The sequence below is a fragment of the Anoplopoma fimbria genome, chromosome 20 (assembly GCF_027596085.1).
Source record: "Anoplopoma fimbria isolate UVic2021 breed Golden Eagle Sablefish chromosome 20, Afim_UVic_2022, whole genome shotgun sequence".
NCBI lineage: Eukaryota > Metazoa > Chordata > Actinopteri > Perciformes > Anoplopomatidae > Anoplopoma > Anoplopoma fimbria.
In genome coordinates, this window is record NC_072468.1 from 3,723,817 (window position 1) to 3,748,398 (window position 24,582).

Consider the following 24,582-nt stretch of genomic DNA (forward strand, 5'->3'; position numbering starts at 1 on the left):
TCTCTCGTTCACGCTCTATCTTCTACATGTATGTACTGTAACGTGCTAAACCATGTGTTGACTTGTGTTATGGAAAATAGGGTTTTACTGCAGTTTAATAGGATCATCTAATCTCTAATCTGTTAAACCTTATAGCCTGTGGCAACCAATCAAAAGGTATATCAAGCCAAAGAGATTAAGATGAATAGAAATACTGAACCCTATGTGCAGGATGTGGATAGTGAGGCAATGTATGAATTCATGTACACAATTCGCAGTGCAGAATCGGGCACAAACACACATGCACGGAAAAAAATATCACTAGTCCATAGAAATGAGAGTGCATTTTAGGGGAATAAACACATACAGTGGGTACGGAAAGTATTCAGACCCCTTTAAATTTTTCACTCTTTGTTTCATTGCAGCCATTTGCTAAAATCAAAAAAGTTCATTTTTTTCGCATTAATGTACACTCAGCAACCCATCTTGACAGAAAAAAACAGAAATGTAGAATTTTTTGCAAATTTATTAAAAAAGAAAAACTGAAATATCACATGGTCATAAGTATTCAGACCCTTTGCTGTGACACTCATATTTAACTCACATGCTGTCCATTTCTTCTGATCCTCCTTGAGATGGTTCTACTCCTTCATTGGAGTCCAGCTGTGTTTAATTAAACTGATTGGACTTGATTAGGAAAGGCACACACCTGTCTATATAAGACCTTACAGCTCACAGTGCATGTCAGAACAAAAATTTCTACATTCTGAATTTTTAATAAATTTTAGTTTTATTCTGTCAAGATGGGTTGCTGAGTGTACGTTAATGCGAAAAAAAATGAACTTTTTCGATTTTAGCAAATGGCTGCAATGAAACAAAGAGTGAAAAATGTAAAGGGGTCTGAATACTTTCCGTACCCACTGTATGTCACATAGGTCACAAAGGTCACACAAACAGCCTCAGGACAAGCAGCAGCCAAAACAAACACATCAGACATTGGGGGAGAGACCAAAATTAACAAATATGTCTACACTTGTTGCGTACATTAATGTTGATGATGACAAAGCTTCTCACCACAAGTGCGATAAGAATGTGCTGCAAAGGAGGCAATGCTAGTAATTCAGTTGAAGACTGATAGTTTATGAAAGTGGACTCAACAGATTATCCAGTTGTCCCATGTTTTTCATCCACTGCTTGTGACATTGAGCCACATTACCTTTGTTTTGCATTGTTGGGGAAAAAATGTTCTGCTATTGTGGTTTAATTTTGATAAATATTCAACCTTTTTTTAAAACACAGTGATCTTGATCTTTCAGAACAAAACCAATATGCGTTATTATAAAATATATTATTGAAGAATTTGAAACATTCATGTTCAATGTTTTTCTTTTTTTGGGTGATAAGAAATACAAGTGAGGATGTTCCCACCCAGAGAAAGGACAATATTTTGTGATGCATAGTATCCATAATAGTTTATCGGGAGGAAGAACAGTGATACATATAACATCAGATAAAATGATAAAACTGGATATAAAGTTGGTTTTAATTTTAATTTCCAGTCGGATATTTAGTACGACAAAAACAAATTGATACATTGATTAATTATATATGTAAACATTCATTAAAAGTTTGTTACATTAATTCCTGTTAGGAATAGTTGCTATTTTTCTAACATCTTAACAAACATCCTATATAATATTCAGCCGGCTTGACTGTCTTTATGTAAGAGTATGTGCATGTGTGTATGTACAGTATGCACTACTGAAGGAATCAGAGCAAGAATGTACCAACTAATAGAAACAAGCATGACATGAAAATGTGTGGTCATGGTGTGCCAATTGTGTCTCATTTATGATTTAAGACCCTTTTTCCATTTCAACAGTGGCTTTTACTAAAGCTCCCAATCACCTGAATCAATTGGTTCTGTTATGCTTCTTCAAAGCAACCACTTCAAAGACCTCATCTCTTTTCTCCACCCACTCTTCCCATCCTTTCATCCAGAGGCGGAGCAGAGACACGGGGCCATGATACATTATATGTGTAAACATTTAATGATATATAGAGGTCTGCCACAGTATATGCTAGTGTGATATTAAGGGCTGCAGTTTATAGGGAACCAGGGAACGATATCAAACTAGTATGGATGCATGAATGCAAACTAACATTGTTTGCCTAAACTATAGATCAACATTTAATTGTATCTCACAACTATAAGGGTGCCACTTTTTATTTCTTGTTTAATCCAAAATTGGTCAGTATAAACTGGATTAGTGGACACAACCAACATATACTAAAGCCTCATGTTTTCTTCCATTCTGGTCGCTAGGATACATTTTATTCCAGGCAGACGAAATTATTACCCTCTCATCATTTGCTTTTCTTTTCTTTTTCATTTATTTATTTAGTTTTATGGATTCTTTGTTACCTTTTTACATTTTTGCATATTGACCTATGAACAAGAAAATAAATAGCAAATTGGCAAATTTTAATAGTAAAAAATGCAAGAAAGCATTAATCTGAATTCATCATGTGGGTGTGAAAAAAAACCAGCCAACAGATCCACCACACTGAACTTTGTATCAGTTGATGTTTGAGACCTCGCTTTGAAAAACCCATGGACGTGCACATAAACGCACAACAAACAAATATTTGGCAGAGAGTGGGAGTGATGATTGTTTGATATGTGTATGGCACTTATCAGACATGCCGATGATGTTTTTCTCGGACAAAGACAAATGCAGCTTAGACATACACACAGATGCCCCCCCCATTACCAATCTCTAGTCCCGCCCCTGAAAGCTCAAACCACAAGCAACGCAGGTTCCACTCATTTTTTTTTTATATTCATATTTAATGTTTTCCTGTCCTGCCCTCTTTCCATCTGCCGTTTTGTTCACTCCTCCCTGTGCTGTGTTTGCACTGCTGTGTCAGGGTTCAGTGAATGTTAATAGCTTTGAGGGAAAGTATCCTGCTCTCCACCCTTGTTTACAACTGCTCCGACATCAAACTTCATCATAAGGTGACATGGAAAAATGGTTCGGAAGAAGGGTTTGTTATCTGAACACAAGCAGAGTGGAAACTTGATAATGTTATTTCAAGAGAAACAGCTTTAATTTTTTTGTCGATTGATAACAGTAACAGTAACAACACATTATCAATGTTCAGATAATATCAATATGTTGAAAATCTCCTTAAATTTTCTCGATTTGACATCAGGGTCAGAGGTCAGGGCCAGCTACAGAACAGCACTTTTTAAACTGGTTGATGTTCAGTGTCTTGCTTGCTCAAGGACACTTTTGCAGGCCACATTCTCCCTATTTACTAGACCACCTTGAATTAAAAAGAATCCAACATTGAAATATTAGGTTTTCATAATATGGTGTTTTATGCCACCATTTGGCTTTCTATGTTGGTTAAAAGAACTTCATTCTCACAATTCTCACAATATTAAGAGCAAAGGTAATTTTTCATGCATTATCATATTTAAACATTTCTCCCTACATTATACTCCTGTGGTGATTTTTTTGTAGTAATATTGCACCACTGTAACCCCTCACTCTCTTGTGCATATACCAACACCAGAGGAAGCAGCTGTGTAGTGTGTATCAGAGCAGATAGAGAAGGGAGAGCAAGCTAACATTTCCTGATGAAAGGGCGACCTTCTCTCTCCTCTTTTTTTTTTTGGGCCAACAATAACACCATTGGCACACCTAATACAAAAGGGACAGAGTAGCAGGCCAAAGGGGCAAATTACTGGGCAGGTTATTGAGTTTATCTGAAGATCTTTGTGTGATGATGGCCTTGAATAAACACCTGAGCCTTTTCCAAAGCATCACCCTGTTCAAAACATAATTAACACAGGAATCACAAGATGTATTTCATAGCAGACAGCACAAAAGCTTTCTAGCTTGGCAGCATTATGTGTGTGGAATCACAGGAATGTTGTTTTGGAAGGAACCAATTTAGCTCCTGTGCCAAGTTAATGCAGGTCTAGCCCTGTATTCAGGGATCAATTGGCCAATATTATTCTAGGACAGAGCTGTGACATAGAAAGTGATGCTGCTGGTGTAGTGGGTGTAGGAATACATTCACTCCTGGGATGCAGATGATGCAGGCAAGGGTTAGACCTTGGCAGCAGGATTGGTATATCTCAGTCAAAACATGCTGGGAATTTGCTGTCACCACCCTCCTTCAGGCTAAAAAGATGAACAAAAAAGTGGGGCAGTAGCAAATCAACCATGGTACAAATGTTGCTAAACAGAGACACACTTTCATTATAAATCAATGACAGCTGATGATAACATGTATTTGCATAGAGATTGACCTCCAGTGAAGCTCTAAAGGGGATCACAGTTGATGGCTAGCTCCTATCTATTGCTAAAACAGAGCCTACATTCTAAGTAAATAAATTGAATTTACAAGGCTATTACCTAGCATTGGAGAAAGGTGGACTATGCCGTTGATTAATTCCACACTGAAGCGAATGAAAATAATATCCTGAATCAATTCTTGTATAATGTGTGTTTGCCTTTATATCTGATCACGTGTGATTGATGGATGTTTTTAATGGTGCTTTTAGACGTGGCTGGCTCCAGAAATCGTTAGTGAATCTTAATGACAATGATGATGAGCTTTGGAAAATCTTTGACTCTGGACAATTATACTGTCATCATCTTTAATCTATTTGGCCTATGCATGCCTTTAAAACCCAGTTTTATTATTTCTCTCTCTCTCTCTCTCTCTCTCTCTCTCTCTCTCTCTCTCTCTCTCTGACACTCTCTCACACACACACACACACACACACACTCACAAACTGTCCAATTAGCCAAACACCATCTTTACTCTCCGAATGACCACATGCATCTTTCTGTCCGTCTCTGCACAGCTAACGATAATGACGGTTGTGTGGTTTTCTGTGTGTGTGTGTGTGTGTGCGTCTGTGTGTACTTAAGCTTGTGCCCCTGCAAGTGCAAATGCTTTTTTTCTGTGCCTGCATGATATGATATGTCGTAACACATAGCTTAGGCAGACACTCAACCATTTCCAGACCTACAGCCAAATGACAGTTAGATCGTTAAGCTCTAGCGGTGAGCGTTGCTCTAATTTAGCATGAAGCCGGTAGATCGTCCCCTCTTGCTGTATGTGACCTTCACGTAGATGTTTAAAGGACTGGTATTTTTTTAGTACTTGTCAGTGACTGTCATGAGCTGGGTTCTGCCAAAGCCTTGGAGCATTTAGGTAATGACAACAAGAGACTCCTAAAGGTAATGAAATGATACAACTTGAGAGAAGCTGCTGTGATGGTGGGGGAGGTAGAGGCTGGCCAATGTGGTAAAACCATGATAAAATATCCCATATTGATCAATCTATCCTCAGGGATGAGACTGGGAATATGTTTAAAGAGTGTTCTGATAGTAGCCGATACCTGAATGAAATCCGGGTTCATTATCAGTAAAAAGAATGGATTACTTTAACATAAGAGTAATAAATAAATCTGCTTAAATGTGGCTTTATACAAGATATAAGTAAGTACAGGCTTTCCATTCACAGCGATAGGTTAGGTTATTGTGAATCCAATTAATGGAGTATAAATGTGAGATTGTAATAATAAATAATGAATGTAATGATAGCTGTTGTAAGAGTCAAGAATGCCCTCTTCGGTATAGTAGTATGTATATACCAGTCACAATAATAAGACATGTTTGTCTTATTATAGTGACTGGTATATACATACTACTATACTACGACTTGTTTGTCTCATTATCTGAATGCATTTAGAAGGCTTTTTGAAAATATATAATTTTCTTGGTTAAAATATTTGTTGACCCTTTTAAGGAGAGTTAAGAGTGTATGACTATGACTGTGGCCCGTTCTGTTAGGCTTCTTGAATTTCCTGCTCATGCTAACAACCCAGTTGCTTTTCATCCTAATAAATGACTTGTGCTTTTTGTTACCAGAAACAAAGCGTGCATAAGTAGTTGAACGAGTAATACTTCAGCATGGGGGAACTATTGATCATTGATTATATACTGGGCATTGTTTTTGGGAAAAGCATTCTGTCTGAGAAATCGCCAGCTGATTATTGATGCCTGAACACAATGCCATATTAATTGAAAAAATACGATTTTAGAAACTAAAAACAATCTAAATTAGTTATTAAGCATTTTTAACCCTTGTCTTTTTGTGCATGTCTCTTTCCAGAGGGAGTGTGTGAGATCTGGTTGACCAGTGAAGACACAGGAGCGTATGGCAGAGACATAGGGACAGACCTGCCCACATTGCTGTGGAGATTGGTGGAGGAGATTCCTGAAGGAGCCATGCTGAGGTTGGGTATGACCAACCCACCATATATCCTGGAACACCTGGAGGTATGCACAGCACACGGTCACCCATTTCTCCCAGAAGTACCATCAAAGATAATAATACGTCACTGATAAATAAAACTTAAAATAGGTACCTTTTAGTGTTTCCTTTTTATTGTTTAGTTTTTGTCCCTATAGTCTCTTGTACTATTGTACTATCCCTTTCTGTGAACAAATAATATTGCTTTGCCTAGATTTAATAAACTAAATGCCTTTCTGTTTTGCTTACCAAGCAGTTTAGCTGCAGCGCTCATACTCCATTCATTAGTGCCGTTCATTCCCTTCTCTCCCTAATGAGTCAATTAAGGACCATTGTGTCCTCTTTAGCAACTTCATTTTATCAGTCATTATTGTCTTCCCTAATGGAACAATGGACATTGTTATCCCTTATCTCACTCTCTCCTTCTTTCTACCCCTCTCTGTGAGAGAGAGAGGGGTATGTCTGCATGTCTGTCTCTCATACATGAATTTTCTATCGTTTTATCATTGCAAATAACCCTCTTCTTTATAAATTGTTCCTAGAAGTAAAAGGTCGACAAAACATTATAAAATGTGATCATTATTTTGCACTATGAATGGATAATAGCCATCTCTCTGCGGTCTCTCTGCTTTCAGACTTCAAATCAACTTAGAGTGAGGAGAGGAAGGGGAAACTGAATGATAGAATGGTACAATGGATACAGAGAAGATATCTATTGAAAAATTACCTTAATTTGTACAAATTATTTCAGGGTCGTCCACGTTCTGCCTGGGCTGACACATTGCACTGAAAGCAGGACCCTTCTTGACCACATGTTTGTAATGAAACTGTTATTGTTTGCCTTAACTTAGAATTCTGCTGTTTAACTGAGTTACAGTTAAATGTCCAAAGTGAGCTTAAAGGGTATAGTAACCGCAACCACAAATTCTGCTGTCTCCCAGCATGTTTAAATACTACAACAGAGTAGTGTGTGAGTAGTAAGAGGGGATGCTGAGTGAAGACAGCCTAGCGTAATGCAGTGTAGTGACAAGCCTCATGGTTTTTTCTCCAAGGGCAAGGCCAGTGTATTCAACTTAACTAAACTTTCAATTCCAAGCAGCCACTCACAAGCTAGTTTTGAATAGAGAAAAGTCTGTTTTTACAAATATGAATTTTGTTAGAAAAAGCATTGTATTTACAGCATATGCCAACAAGAATCTATGTGATTATTGGAAAAAAAAAAGACTGTGGTCCCTCTTTAATTTGAGCTTTGTTGAGGCACTAAAGTGCTGCGTCTCAAAGCAACTTTTCTTTGTTATCCCACTGGAGTTTTCAAGCCTGATTTTACTTTGTCTAATGCACAGGTTTATCTCCTCGTACTGGGGATTTTCAAGAGTAAAATCCAACTTTGAAGCAGCATGCACAGTTTTTTCTATGCTTGCACATTGGTGTCCAAAGGTCTCAATAGAGGAGGGAGAACATTGAGGCCTGAAATATTGTGATTGTAACCTAGAAAACTACAACAAAACTTTTTTGTTAAAAAAAAAAAGTGAAGTCCACAACAGATGTACTTTTTAATCAAACAATCAAGTAAGATTTGAGATAAAAGATAAAGGAAATGAGGGCAGAAATGAAAAAAAAGGGGGATGAAGGCCCGGGGATAGAGATGAGGGCTAAAAAGGAGTGGGAAAGTGCTGTGGGAAGCAGCAATGGAGGTTGTAATTAACCAGGGGTTAATGGAGGTGGCTAATTGTCCCCCACATGTATAGGTAGGCTTTCTGCTTGGCTACATTACAATTAAAAAACCACCCTCCTAATGATAGGGAATAACAATTAACTGATAATTAGAAATATACTAGGACGACACACTACAGTGTAGCTTGGTCTGTATGTGTGTGTGTGTGTGTGTGTGTGTATGTTAAGAATCATTTCATATGCTACCGGCCCTCTCATTGTTAATGTACATGCATTGAATTGAATTATATCTTTTTTGCTTTAATTCCTCAGTCAATTAACCTACATAAGGAAAGATAAGAGTGCTCTTCTTTAACTTATCATTGTCATTTGTGGCTCCTGTCCCCCATTTACCCTTTATGCTCTTCTCTCTTTTCACTCCTCCCCTCCCAGTCCCTCTCCATACACACTTTCCCTATTTTTCTCTCTAGTCCTACTTACTGTAACTTTCTATATTTTGTAATGATTGTTACCCTGACACCAAACAGAGACATTTGGCAGAAAAAACAAAAAAACTTTTGAAATGATTTGAAAGTTTCCTTCTTACTTTTCTTTGAGTCTCAGTTCTCACTAGCTTTTCTCCCTCTGATCCTTGCTTTTAATCTCCTTTCTACTTCTAGTGCTGTCCTTTCTGTAATTTGACATATTCTTCTCGTCACTGGTTTAATATTTTTCTCTTCCCCCACTTTGAAACTCCTCTCACGGTGGTGGCAATCACAGCAATAACAACGGTCTGATGATGATTAAGGCCAAATCTTTGAAGTAGATTCATGCTTGATCTTAAGTAAAGGCCAAATTATATCCTGCTGTCTATTCTTTCGAATAACACCAGCGCTTATGAAACGGCATCATACTGAACGGCTGTGATTGAAGCTGAAAAGGCCAAGTAACCTCTCCACTTCACTCTGAAAGATCACCCTCTCTCACACATATTCACTCAGATCAACACTTCTGCACTATCTCCCTCTGTCACACGATTTCTCCCTATGTGCAGCCTGTTTTTTCTTGACAGCCTCATAGCACCATTTGCTGATTGGAGCAGTTAAAGGCACAATCGCTTCTCATGGGCCACTTGTCTCTGACATTTAAGTTGATTGCACCGTGCCGTCAGTGGACAATTTTTACTTCAGTGGCTGCAAGTAAAAATGTCTCTAACAATGTTCCTTTTTTTGTTTTCCATTTTTTCTCGTTAGACTTTACATTTGTAATATCAGCATTGTTTTTTTATCATTTGTCTATCAGTCTATCCATCTGTCTGCTTGTCTGTATGTCCATCCATCTGTCAATAAATAGCTAAGCCGCTGTCAAAACTAACACGGGACATCTAATCGCTTAAGGTGTGTGTGTGTGTGTGTGTGTGCGCGTGTGTGTGTGTATGTGCTTAGGCATGTACTTGTGCGTGCCTGTGTGTGATTGAATCTAGCATGCTAGCAGACTCAGTAAATGAGGTGTGAAAGTAGCCTCCTCATATGCAGCAATCAGTCAGGCTGTGATGAATGAAAAAGCAGTTGTCCATTAACCATCGTCCACAGAGCTCATTTGAGTCTGACTAGAGATACATGCTATATCCTTAATCTCTCCACAGATAGCTCTCTTTGATACCGAAAGGTTGCAAGCAAATAGTGATTTGACGTACTCTTTTTTCATAGCTATATTTATTCATAATGCTTAAATCCAAAATAGGACTTTATGTATACAGTTAGAGAAAAAAAGAAGTGCCTCCATCGTTGGTTCTTATCAGTTGGTTCTCATCTGGCTGCAAAGAAAATATTAAGCATCCTTAAAATGGCATTTTGCTGATTCACAAAATGATCATTTTGTGGCACTGGACATAATCTGTAATTCTTTTTTACATCTTCTTCGGTAATTTGTTTTAAGCTGTGCATTTCATTTTTTCCCCCATTTAATCATTAACTTTCCATAGACAGTGAGAGATGTGTGACTGGTCTCAGTTCAATGAAGGGAAGGTTGATAAACTGCAAAATACCGGTAACGAAGCGAAAACTCCATCCTCCACGTCGGCTGATATTTTTCATAGCCTGGACACAAGCATTCACACACATGAACATACACACACGCACACACAGACACAATCTCTCACCTTCACACTCGGATGTGCACACAAGCACAGCTGTACGGGCACACTCTTAGACACACCCTCTCAGACCATTTTCATTTTAATGAAGCCCCAGGGAGCCTCTTCACATTAGAGGCCTAATGTAGCATTCTGTGAGGGACCCGGCACCAAATGAATGCTCATAGTAAAGCTGTCCGTTGTCCCTCTAAATTATGAGTCCTGATTTACTGCAGTAAATTATATTTTCTGAATTATTCTGGTAAATTATGACTTCTGAAAAGTGGAAATTTACATGCTGGCTGCTTATTCAAAAAATATCTCTGTTGTTCCTTTTGTTAATATAATCCACAGCTGCAGGAAACATGCTATCTATATAATAATAATAATAATAATAATAATTAAGCCTTTATTAGTCCCACAATGAGGAAATTATTTCTCTGCATTTAACCCATCCCGGAGGAGCAGTGGGCTGCAATGAAGCGCCCGGGGAGCAACTTGGGGTTAGGTGTCTTGCTCAAGGACACCTCGGCATGTTGCTGGTAGAGGGGTTTGAACCACCAACCTTGTGGTTGCGGGACAAGCGCTCTACCTCATGTGCCACAGCCGCCCATATAGTGATTTTGTGCATTTTGTTTTTCAACATTAACAAGTCACTGAAAACTAACTTTGACACAGTCATTACAATGCAGGGACAATCTGAAAAACACAAAGATGTTTATTAGTATGGTATTGTATTTCTTTTTAGCTGACAACAGTCAGATGAAACACACAGCACAATAAAGTGTGACATTCAAATAATAATAATAATAATAATTAACACAATGGGGAAATTATTTCTCTGCATTTAACCCATCCCGGAGGAGCAGTGGGCTGCAATGAAGCGCCTGGGGAAATGAGTTAAAAGGACGAGGTCCCACCGAGATTTGAACTCGGATCGCTGGATTCAAGTCCAGAGTGCCAACCATTACACCATGCACTTAATTCCTCCCTTACTGTGCAATGCATAGATTCCATTTCCACTGTGTGAGGGAACTGTTATATGTTCAAGAGAAAATCAAGTGCAGTCTGAAGTGTTTGAAATGTGTAATACCATTGGGACCTCAGTTTGTCTATCTGCTGCTGGATGTTCTTCCCACCGACTATGTGGCTTACACATGGGGACCTGACTTATTATCCTGGGAACGTCTGGTAGAATGATTTTCTCTACAGACTCCCCTGGGAGAACCCTTCTTATACTCTGTATGTCTGGGTTTGTGTATATGTCTGTGAGTGTGTGAATGCAGTTTGATGCTACTTATTCTGGGTTTACTTGAACCATACTGTAATCCTTTCTGTCTGCGTGTTTGCACTCTGGGGAATTCATCTTTGTTTGTGTGTGTTGTTACAATGCACTCACCAATGTGTCCTTATATAAGGATATGATAAAGAATGCGCCATATTCCAATATTGACACTGCTTTACTTTAGAAGTTATTTCTGCTGAAGCTAATATGAATTGATGCATGCCCTGAAGCTGCAACTTCAAAACAAAATCACCATTTTTCAAATTTGAAAACATCACAAATATAAAGTAAAACAAGCAGTAAAATAACCAATGATTACTACAAGATATCATTTTACCCTTTTGCACCACACATTCAAAACAACGTCTAGATAAGTACAAAACAGTTTTATTATTAGCATTTACAGGGTCACCATAGAAGATACTTTTTTTATCTTTTTTCTTCAATGTTTTTGAGTGACATCCCTGCTAAATAACGTACAGGCAGTTATTAGCAAAATAAACAGGGACATCCTAATCCAAACAAATCAGCAGTTGCACCTCGCCCATTCCATGCAACCTCTTAAGGGATGGCTGGTCACAATTTGTATTTCAATTTTTTATCCATAGTCCACCAAACTAGTAGAGGATGAAACTCACACATAGAACACAAACACATGATTTCTGCCATAGAAACGAAATGGGAGTAGGTACGGACTGATGAACAGGGAAGGAATGACAAATCATCATACAGAATATTTCAAAGGAATTAAGAAGGGAATGAATGGGCGTTATTCCTGATTTAGGCTGCTTGGAGCCAAACCATCTCTATCTGCTCTCTCTCTCTCTCTCTCTCTCTCTCTCTCTCTCTCTCTCTCTCCTTATATGTTCTTTTCAGCCATATCTGATTTTAGGGGGTAGATATTGGATCTTTTGAGCTAAGCCGGTTAAGATATGTCCTTTCTGGTTTATGTGTTTATCTGAGCTGATCAACCAGAGATGAAAAGATTGTGGGTCTGTTTGTGTGAATGGGAGAGAAAGGCCTGTTGGGGGAAGGAGAAATTGGCAAAGAGAGCGAGAAACAATATTATACTGTTGTACACAGTCAAGGCTGGGAAGAAAGAAAAGAAAAAAAGACCACTTGCACCAATTCGTGATTGATTTGTTTAAGCTTGTTGAATCTTACTTTGAGCCGGATAGTTCATCCACCCAGGAGCGAAGGCATTAGAGCATCACTTCTTTTTTGTTGCCACTGGGCATTGCTGAGCGATATCTTCAACGGCAACATTTTCACACGTCAGAGTCACTAAACTGTCTGACAGCAGCAGTCAAACATTGAAAAGGCCTCAACTCCACAGGGATCGGTGACAAGAGAGATTGATATCAGTGTACTGTATAACCATTGGAGGATGGGATTCTCTCTGTCAGAGATAAAGATAAATGGCTTCTGTGAATGAAAAGTCCTCCCCTTATAGATTAATCCCAAGTTGCTATCAGCGGTGCCCTGCAACTCAAACTAGCATGCCATCTGTTGAGACCCCTTTCACCCTTGCAACACACACTCATGATTGCATGCTCACAAACTGTGCTGCAGTCATTGGGGAGTTGTCATTGTCAGTGAATCTAATGCTACAATACATAATAACGCTGTACCAGGATATATAGTTAAAGACAAGGCAGAGCAAAGTAACTTTTTTTATTTCATCACAGGTAATATCAATGAGCTTTGGATCAAAATGCATTCAAAGTAACATTAACAGATACACGCATGCTGTATAGTCAGACACGTATATACGGTAACAAAGCGTAATACTGAGAAAATAGAAGGGAAAAAAAGTTCAACTTTTTCATTGAGCAGTTCATATAGAGAATGCTCAATCAAAATGTACTGAGTATGGCCTTTAACTTAATGTACCTACTGAAACCTGCACATAATTATCATCAATCAGGTCTCCCTGGTAGCTACTAGACATTTCTAAGGAGAATGGAGCACCGTACTACCAAACCAGGTCTATTCAATGCACTAGGATAAAATATCAACTGTGTTATTAATGATAAGTGCAGACTTAAATAGTTGAAGTGCTCACTTTGGAGCCTATGCACAATGTTCCAATGGTAAAAAGGTTGCACTTCAAACATGTTTTGAAAAGACACATGCAAAGAAAAAGTATAGGTATCTACGATATATGACATAAACCACACAGTTTCACTCACTTTCTATCTCTCACACACACACACACACACACACACACACACACACACACACACACACACACACACACACACACACACACACACACACACACACACACACAGTAAGCTGATTCTTGTCACCAATCAAGCTCCTTTTTCAAACCAAATTAATTCTTTCTAATTTGCAGCTTCTAGTAGTCACCCCCTATGGTGCACTGAGCTGTGTGTGTGTGTGTGTGTGTGTGTGTGTGTGTGTGTGTGTGTGTGTGTGTGTGTGTGTGTGTGTGTGTGTGTGTGTGTGTGTGTGTGTGTGTGTGCACGCATGCATGCATTCATATGCTTTGCTGTCTGCGTGTGAAGTAGGGAACATTCTACAATAGATCTTAATTGAGAGGACGGACTGCAATCAGCATATCCTTGTAGGAAATCATTAAATCATTTCTTCCTCCCCTCTACTTTTCTCTTTCTCTTTCTTGTGGTGATTAGCATGGTAATGATAGCATCCTGTTACGTCCATCAGAAAAATCTGACATCTGTGGTCTCTCCAGATCTTTTACTGAGGAAATGAAAGTAACTGTAAAGAAAAACAAAAACCCGGCAACTCTCCCAATTAATGTGTTGTGTTCAACAACACAGAATGTCACCATTGCATTTGTTCTTGGTGAAAGTGTTAGAGCTGAGACAGAAAAACAATGTTGTTCCTGAAAAATCCCCTTTTTTATTCCCTTTTCAAAAAGTAAAAGCTCTTGACTTTTCAGGCATAAAGAACCCCTACTAGTTCAGTCTCAAATCCTTGGACTTTGGATCGAGTGGGCACGTAATTAATTCTCAGAGATGCTTTTCTTTAATTCCTCCAATATAAGAGACATAGAAAATAAGAGATAGAGGAAATGTATAGAAGGTCTGGAATGAAAATAGTGCATAAATAGGCAGGAAAGTGAATGGAGCCTTCATTTGCATTGACTAAACATTAGTCACCTAAAATTCCTACATAGTTTACTTTTTAAAATTTCTGGCCTCAGATTTAAAACTCCCGTAGCTAACGGACAGCACTTGTACAGAATGTCTGCCCTTTTGTCCTAGTTTAGTCCCCCATCAGAATGTACTATTTTAAGACATTATAAATCACTTTAGTATGACTGTTTGTATTGTATGGTGTATTATTTCTCATTTTCTCTGTTCCGGCCTTTTCTCATTCTGTTTTCACTTATCTTATTTTAACAGATGAGGAACAGTTGTTTAGACTTTTACTTACATGTAACATGTAGACAAACTCACACACGTTCAGTGTTCACCCCATTGCCCTCCCTCTCCAATATATAAAACATCTAACCCTTTATATCATTTTTCTTCTTGTCCCCCTATCGATTTTCTCTCTCTCTCTCTCTCTCTCTCTCTCTCTCTCTCTCTCTCTCTCTCTCCCTCTCCCTCTCTCCCTCTCTCCCTCTTTATCCTTCCTCCTCTGTGTCTCATTAGGAGATGGCTAAGATATTGAATCATCCGCGCGTCTATGCCTTCCTTCATGTTCCTGTGCAATCAGCCTCAGACAGCGTCCTGATGGACATGAAGAGAGAGTATTGCATCGATGACTTCAAAAAAGTGGTGGACTTCCTCAAAGAGAGGTAAGACATGGTATGGAGTCCTAAAGGGCTCATGGTGCTGCAGCGTGTCTGGATGAAAACGGGTTGTTCTTCTCTCACTTCTTGCATTTACCATACCTTTTGGAATAACATTTAAAAAAGTAAAATCACTACACCATGAGTGTCTATATATATATATATATGTGTGTGTGTGTGTGTGTGTGTGTGTGTGTGTATGTTTGTGTGCATGTATGTATGTATGTATGTATGTATGTATGTATGTATGTATGTATGTATGTACGTATGTGACTACATCTATGAACTTTTAAATAGTGAGTGCCTGTATATCCGAGTTATCACGATAGCTCAGAGGTGTTCATTTGGATAATTTCTCTCTCTGACTAACATTACTCTCTTTTATTCTCTCCCTTTCACTCTCTGGTTCACTTTGAGACTATGTATGAGTGAATGTTTAGTTTGAATTGTGCACAAATGGTTATGAACACATTTCATTAGTTCCTTGTATTGCCACTGCTGTCAGGTGTTTATCACATATAGAAAATGCGGTTTAAATGATGCAGCCTTGATTCTTGACACAATTCATGTTCAAGCTATGTTCTTCCAAAAACATACACACCGACCAACACACATGGAGCAAAACATGTAAATTCCTGATATGGATTTAAAAAAATGAAACACACACAACTGTTACATGGATATTATGCATGGATCTGACCTCTGACATAGCACAAAAGAGAATAAATTATGCAATCTTAATCTTTTTTTGTATGAAAGATAATCTGACATGGAATTTGAGTATGATTTATTATGGCAGTGATCGTCAGTGGTGGTGAATGATTATATACGCTATGAAGAGATTCATATTAAAATGAGATTTAAGCCAGAAAGGCCTTGACTCTTTAGGTATTATTGTTTGATTTAGAAGAAGGATCTTCATGTATGCATTGGTATATATAAGCATGTAGTTGCTTTTGCAAGATGATAATCTCTTATTTTTAGCTAATCCTTTTTTTTCCTTGATATAAATGACACAATTCATCTTTTGAGATTAGTACAGTACAAGGGTTTTATGCTACATTTGATTATATATGTCAGAGATTTATAGAAACAGCAAGTAGGTACTTGTTTTAGGAACATAGTCAAATCACAGGATGGATCTTGATTTACTCCCATCGATATACAGCTCAACATGAGAGCATACCTTATTTAGCCAAATGGATTCTGGTTAATAATCCAGTGTGGATTTTTCTCTGTTGAATTACATTGCTGCGGTAACCATGCAAAGATCCTACATATATATATAAATATATTTTCTTCTTTGGATTTTATATTCTAGGGTTTCATGTTTCTAACGGACATTTGCTTTTAGTAGGCCTACACTTGTTTTTCTCTCTCTCCATTTTTCATCTTTTACTAGTTTTTGTCTTGTTTAGTATTTGTCCTTTGTGTGTACTTGTGTGCTTGTGTGGGTGACAGGTCCATAACTTGAAATTGGAATCGTGCCGGTCTATCTTCCTCTCAGAACTCAAGTATATCTTTTAGCACTGAAAGCTCCTGATTGGGCGCAGTGTGCGGTCATTTCTTCCACTGGAGTTGTATGCTTCACAATTCCTTTAAATCTTCCCTTTTAAGCTCCTTTTGAAGGGGTCTTGAGTTGAGGAGTGATACCGCTGTGTTTGCTTTAACACTGACTCAGATGCTTATCATTGTGTGTGTGTGTGGGTGTGTGTGTGTATGCTGCATCGCTTTTAAGGCTTTTTGCTGTTTAGCCTGGAGTAGAGGTCTCAATCCCTGTCTCCATTTGTTTTTTTAGTGTTCTATTTAAGTTTAAACACAGTGACAATCTTAAACCATTCTTGCAAATGGTCATGGGATACACAAAAACGACCATACACACAGAAACACAAACACACACACACAAACTCACCACACGCAGGGTAGCACACCATAATATCTTGTTTACATAAACTGTCTGGCTGCCCTTTTGTTTGAGTCTTTGTATGTGTGCGCGTGTGTGTGTGTGTGTGTGTGTGGTTACTCAATTTCTGGCTTCTGTTACCTAAACACACACATTAAAACACACACGGGTGATGTCAGTTGTGCGAAATCAATACCAGTACACATTCACTGGGCTGACCCATTTGGCTGCAGCTGTAATAGCTGGGGTGCAGTTCAGGGTCTGGGAAAGAAGCCAGGGCTTCGGACAAGCCAAAAAACACAACCACTGTGCGTGTGTGTGTGCGTGTGCGTGTGTGTGTGAGTGAGTGTGTGAGTGTGTGAATGAGACGGAGTAAGAGAGTGTATGTGTGAAATACAAACAAAGTAAAAAAACGTCTTTTTTTATTTGAGGAAGTCTAGTTAAAGCACCTATTTCACCTAATGATAGAGACAGATGACGACAAAGAGGTAACAAAACCAGCCCAAAATGACACTGTTTATTTGATCATAGTCAAAAGCTGTAAGGACAGACATTATCTTCAGATTTTCAACTTTACGACAGCCCTTGAACACATGCGTGATAAAAGCAAACAAGTTGAAGCTTAAAGTTGTGATATTCATCAAAATCTACATATTCTACATGTTCTACATACATTTCCCACATGCATTTAAAATTTCTTCACCAGATTCAGTAAATTACAGTCAATTATCTGCTTCACAGTGCAACTGAGAAGCCATGATTGACTCGGCTTAAACCAAAAGTCACGTGACAAAAACTTTGTGGCACTTTGACTGACTGCAGGCTGCTAAACAGAGAGCAGACAGAAGAGGACAAGATATGTTGCAAATATGTCAATAGTTCAATATGTATAGCACATGGAGCCTCAGTTTTTTTTTATTTAATTTTTTTTAATATTGGCAACACTGCAAAAATGTTGGATGTTTGGATACAAACATTACATTGTTTTCCATTTTTTTCTAATTACCTTTAGATTGAAGGCTGTAACATGTTGATGTTTGAGGGTGAATTAGTATTGTTTGCCACCTCGTCTACAAGTTTGTTTACTTTTGAGCAAGGCCCAACCTTTTCAGTGGACTTTCCAAGTTGCATGGATGAATGTGGTATTGGTATGTGATATTTTGTATCCTTTGCCAAAAGTTCCGCTGATTAATAGCAGTATGAATTGAGAGACTGACATACTGGTTATTATTGTCATTATGTCCAGCGATCTTCGCTGAAACTATGATCAATCTTTCCCCTGCTATTCCCTCCTTCAGCCACAGGCTACATTGGCCTGTTGCTAAATATTGATGTTTTTGTTTTTTTTGGTTTTCTTTCAAACCTTTAACTTGGAATAAAAGACCCCACACAACGCTCTCTGTGTGTATGTCATAAAGGGTTTTTACTGATTCACTCTACTTTTCAAACTGGTGCACTCATGCCAACTGGAACTCAAGGTGAAAGGGGAAGTGTGTGTGTGCATTTGTGTTTCTGTGTGTGTGTGTGAGAGAGAGAGAGAGAGAGAGAGAGAGAGAGAGAGAGAGAGAGAGAGAGAGAGAGAGAGAGAGAGAGAGAGAGAGAGAGAGAGTCACACTCACAGGTGGCTGTTAATGGAGATTCTCACAGTTAGTCCTTTGTTGAGCCATGTAAAGTTCACCTCTAAGAATGTAACAGACAGGAACCTTGTGCAGGTATGTGTGAGGTCAGAGCTTATCTGACTGACACACACAGGAGAAGACAAATGTATTTCTCTTCACAAACAGCTTAATGCCACCAACACTGCAGAGGTCATGAGGGTTCAAACGCCTCTGGCCTTCCTTATCAGAGAAAACCAGTACACACACACATACATGCAGACACACATCAGACCTCCCTCCTTGACATCCTTCATGACTGAGGCCACGTCCACACTAACCCGTTTTCAAATGAATCCGCATATCTTTTCCTGCGTTTGCACCGAGCGTCCACACTATACGGTGTTTTAGGGCACCGAAAACGAATAAGTTTGAAAACGCTCCCGAGGACGGATAAGTTTGAAAACGCCGCGTTTTCATGATAGTGTGGATGACTGAAAACGAAGAAGTCCGAAAAAAAGGATCTTTAACTCCATTATGAACTCAAGGCAACATTTATTGAGTCATTTTATAAAGGTAGCTGATGTTAGTAGACATTTCTCAATTTTGTTTGCTGCAGGCAGATATTTAGTGTATTTTTTTTCCCATGAAGAATCATGAAGCAGTAAATATTACCATTACAAAAATCAAAGCCACAGTTGTTCCATCTAAACAACTGGAAAGCATCACAGCATTAGAAAAATTGCCATGGTCTTCTATTGAACACTGCACAAGTTTTCAGCAGTGGAAAGTATACCAAATCTAAGTCACAGTTATTAAGTATATACAGTATTTGCAGTTTCCCGGGACACAATCGAACACTGCACTCTGGGGAGAAAAGAGAAAGAAAAGTTAATTTTTCACACTGATGACCAGACGACAGCTTGTTCGAACTGTTTGATTTGTTGCACACTTAAACATGCATAGAGTTTAAAGGTCTGTTGAAGGTTGAATGCCCAAATCACCTGTCACTGGAAGCTCATTCACACTTATCAAAGCTAATGGCAAACCAAGGCTTCCCTGACCCTTATTGAAGTATGTGTAGATGAACTGGTGGAAGAAAATCAATTATGTGTTGCTTAAGATTGTGGTCATTAAGAAAGATAGACTGGTTTGTTCTTGCCGTGAATGTGCTGGAGAACAATGAAAACGCTACTGCAACACACAAAATGCTGTTGGTATAAATTGATTAAGTTCAACTCAGGGCACATCCCGTGTTTGAACACCATTGACTGTACAGAAACTCCTACAGTCTATTCATTCCTTCATTGCATGGTTTTCATTCTCCCATGCCGGGTTTATGACATTATTTAAATATTGTGTATAATTCTCTTGTTCTCTGCTTTGATATTTAGCGTAATTCACACTGCAAGTTCTTATTCTAAAGCCATCCATATCCCTAGAAAAAAAAAATGCATTAAATATACCCTTTGAATGAGATAACACATTTTTCCTACTTGTTATAACAAGTGTGTTTCCTGCCATGCATAATTCGAACAATCAGTAAAATAATTATTTCATTAAAATGGTTAATTTGGCCTCGTCCGCCAACACAGACCATATTTTTTACACCCCTTTCTTTCTGCTTCTATCAATTAAAATCACATAATGAAGTACATACTTTATGCAATGATGTATGGAGAAAATCCTGTTATACGGTGGAATAAGGCTGTTACAGAGTGAGCAAATGTGGCCAGCGGATTTTCCACAGTTGTTTCATAGTTTGCCATAATATCCGGGCTGATGTTCGCTCAACTACTCTCGAGGATTAAGTGTCAATTCACAGGGGGAAGAGATAAAAGGACTGGAAAAAGAACAGTAATGCATCTGTGGGTTGGGGATTGGGGTTGCATATGTGCAGAGGAGCAGAATCTGGCAATATTAATGTTGAACTTTAGGGTTAGTTAAGTTGAGCAGAAGGGAGGGTGTTTAAGCCATGGTGTTACCAGAAAGGGATAGATGATAGGGGAGGGCTGGGCGTGGAGCGGCCCTCAGATCTTCTGTGGTTTCCCTCAGGGTGGTAGGTTAGATTCCCTGGAGGTTATATGTTACTGACCTCTGAAACCCCTCTCAATCTCAGGCCACAGAGGGCCTTCTTCCAAGGAGACACACTCACTCACATGCAATAGGGAGAGCAGCAAACATGCTTTGAAGCCAAAACTAGAGATGAAAGCAGCACCTTTTTATTATTCACGTTATTTTTGAAGTTCATGAAATTTTGAGGGAATGTCCTATCGCAATAGCTGTAGAGTTTTTAGAGTTCTGGTACCACAGGAATGAGGGTTTGGGAAGGTCAACAGGTGATTAATCTGCGTGATCTCAGCAGATGACCGTTACAATGACACTTGACCTCTAACATAACCTATGAAAATCCAGCACTCCCCATTCAACCTCCATTTGAGCATTTGTTCACTGCTCTGCTGTGTTTATTCCATTGCTTCATTGTTTTAGCTATTGAAATATAAAAAATAATATTTTGATGTGTTTACTTTTGTTGTGTTGTCCTTGCATACTGCTCCAAACAAATCACTCTGATCTTTAACAAAACTTAGATTTTTCTGTGAGGCATAACATTCTTATAGCCGCACCTGATTCAATTTAATTGTTTAAAATAACTGGACAGGTTTTGTTTCATATCGTTCGACTGTTACAAATAGACGTTAAAGAAAGAGCTTGCAGGTTAATATTGTCTCTTTTCTCTCGCCCACAAATTATTTTATTCTAAAACTATCAGCACATACACACAAACTGCAACAGAGAGCTGTGTCTCTGGGTGGTCTCTTGATTTTCAGCACATTATTTGTCTATTTTACTAGCTTTAAAGGCACTAGCTGAAGTAAAGAGAACATATTATCACTTCACACAATTTAAGATGCGCAGCTGTTCAAACATCTTGGTGATTAATATGGCTAATATTCCTTCTCCATATTCACAAAATGGTGTGTTCCAATCTGGCTCTTGATCCTTTATTGTTTTTAATTAAATGCCACCCTTAAAATGCCAGATGTATTTATATTTCCTGTATTGATGATATGATAAAGCTGTTATTCAAATATGTAACATTATGTGCCCTTGTTCTAGACGTGGTCTGACTAATGCAACAAGACTGTTTTAATATAAAATGTTTTCACCAAAGGGTGCAACGAAAATGACCTTGTCTCCTTCTTTCCAACATGGAAAGAGTTAAAGGGTAACCTCGGTAGCTTTCAACCTCGACCCTGTAGCGGGCAGCGGCAATAGGGCTCTGAGAGCAAATGTACAGCGTCAGTGATACCTTACTTTCACTTAAGGGTCTTTTTTTTTTTGCCACTGACAGGCTCAGATTGTTATTACAAGTATATGGAAAGCACCCTACAGAGAAATAAAAAAATGGTTTTCCTTATCTTGCGCTCAATCAGGTCTGTTTATAATTTTCTCCAAGTCCTGCCCAAGCAGAAGTCCCGCTGTGAAATCTGAATATCGGTCAGCAACAGATCCCACTCTTTACAGCATTCTTCCTCTGTGGTCATAGCACCCACAGCAACACCACCAGTCTTATACACTGGCCCAAATAGATACAAGTGGTTATCGAGTATGAAGACCTCGTCCACATTGTTGAAATATTTAATATATCAGGCTATGCTTTCTGTACTCCGACACAACAAACTTTGCCTGGCTGGCACTCATGTTTCCACCTTTGTCTTCCATTAAACACTTCATCTTGCGAGCTTTGAGAACAAGACTTCTCCTTGAGATGTTAGACACTTAAAATGACAACCAGATCTTGTCATTGGCAAAAACCAAGCACTTATAGTGAACGTGAATGACTGTGCCAACACCCTGATAGGGTTAAATAAAACTCAGTGAGCGGTTGCCGTCCATAGCGCTCTCACTTAATACTGAGCCAATTTCAGATTGTGTTGTATACTAGTCAGACACATGGATAAATACCAAAGTTACCCATACATTAATGACTTGTCTTATTGAATTTGTCTGGCCATGACCTTATCACACAGTCCTGTGGTTTAAGGTGGTAGACAGCGATGTGTCTCTTTTAGAGATGGCAGAATTGAAATTCATATACAATCTCAAAGCAATAAAAAAAAAAAGAACATACACAATATTGTATTCAGAGCAAAAGTCAGTTGCCTATTTCTAGACACATTAAAGGATTCATAATTCACATTGCAATACCTGAAGGTTATCACTTTTTTTTAATCTCTGATTCACCAAACCTTTGTCAATTGATTGCTTAGGCTTCTTAGTATCAAGGGCACCTTTAATGTTTGCAGTGTGTTGCAATGTCCAATGAGTGCCGCTGTGTCTGTTAATATAATGAGTTGGCTTTAGACTTTCTGTCTGTTACTTGTTTCCATCTCTCTTGAAGTGAAAGAGAGTGTAGCAACTGTTTCTCCAAACAGCTCCAAGACAGTTGTTTGTGTTCTGTGTGTCTGTGTGTGTGTGTGTGTGTGTGTGTGTGTGTGTGTGTGTGTGTGTGTGTGTGTGTGTGTGTGTGTGTGTGTGTGTGTGTGTGTGTGTGTGTGTGTGTGTGTGTGTGTGTGTGTGTTTAGTCATCTCTATTAGTCACGAGGAGTGACAGGGTTATATCAAACCTTCCTGGGTTATGGCAGGACACATGCATCAGTAGCGTGACTACTAGATGTCTGTGTGTGAGCAGTGTGGAGCCAGTCTCCGGCTTTGTTGTTGCTCATTTGTTGTTGAAGACATACCGCCGTTAGTTTACCCACGTGCACTCACGCACTTAAAGGTTTAAGGTATCAGCCAGGGCTAATGTTTCACTGGAATAGTTAGTGGGAGGGGCGGCAGCTCCCTTGGGGCATTGGGGGGAAAAAAGAAAGCAAAGAAAAACAACAGAAAAAAGACAAGTGAGGTTAAAAAGAGAGGGAAAGAAGAGAGGCGGGAAGAGATGGCGGTGAGCGAGACAGGTTTGCCGCGTTAATCTGCCACAATGCTGGGACTTAAACCTGTAACCTCTCCTCTCCTTCCCCTTCAGCTGATCATTCAGAAGGTAAACTAAATGAAGCAGTGAGGGTTTCTGTGTGTGTTTGGACTCTCGGTCTTTGAATTGAAACCCTAATTTAGCCACGCATCTAGAATAAGAACAGCCTGGTTTAGTCATCACATGCACAGGAAACGTCTCGCACGCATAAACATTTGAGCGTTTTTAACTCATCAGAAAGCTGCTCCATTGGATTTCCAAGTTCCCAACTCCAAATATACCTTGAATCAACCACCTCCACTTCTTATTAGCCCCATTAACACAGAGATTCCGTTTTAATAATGGGGAAAACTGCACATTTTCCCGCAATGTCTCTTCAAAGACTTCCATAGTTTTGTGCACGTTTGTAAATTCAAAATGTGACAAATAATTGTGTCTAATATGGAAAAAGAGCCAGCGAGAAATGTTCAAAGCCTGGGTACTTCCTCCCCACCACACAGTTGACAAAAGAAAACCTTAGGAGTGGCGCACATGAAAAAGTCGCACTGATACAGCCTTTTGTTTTTGTATATAACAGTGTACAAATTGTAAGTGTGTATTATGTATACATCATACAATTCAACTGGCCAGAAACAGCGGTTGGTGCCTTCTCAGTGATTCTGCTAACCTAACTGCCATTTTTTGCGTCAATAGAGAAACTGCTTATATGTTGACTCTTGAAGCATATAGTAACACATTCATGATGTCTGCAGCTCATGAATATACTTGATTGTCTATTTTCACAACCTCATGAGCCAAATTAATGCTGGTAAGTAATGAAACCGGTTACTAACCCCATCAGAAGTTATCTGCTCAGTTTGTTTGAACAGTTGAGTGGCATGCATATTGCAAAATGTAAATCCCCACACATTCTCTTTTCTTCTTTT

The 24,582-nt window shown here is 38.8% G+C and overlaps 1 protein-coding gene across 1 annotated transcript in view; it reads left to right on the forward strand.

The window, feature by feature from the left end:
• cdkal1 (CDK5 regulatory subunit associated protein 1-like 1) overlaps positions 1–24,582 on the forward strand; it is a 219,117-nt gene that overhangs the window by 116,572 nt on the left and 77,963 nt on the right. The window contains exons 9-10 of the mRNA XM_054621799.1: positions 6,181–6,347; positions 15,041–15,186. Of these exons, the coding sequence (XP_054477774.1) occupies positions 6,181–6,347; positions 15,041–15,186 (313 nt within the window). The remainder of the gene's footprint in view (positions 1–6,180; positions 6,348–15,040; positions 15,187–24,582) is intronic.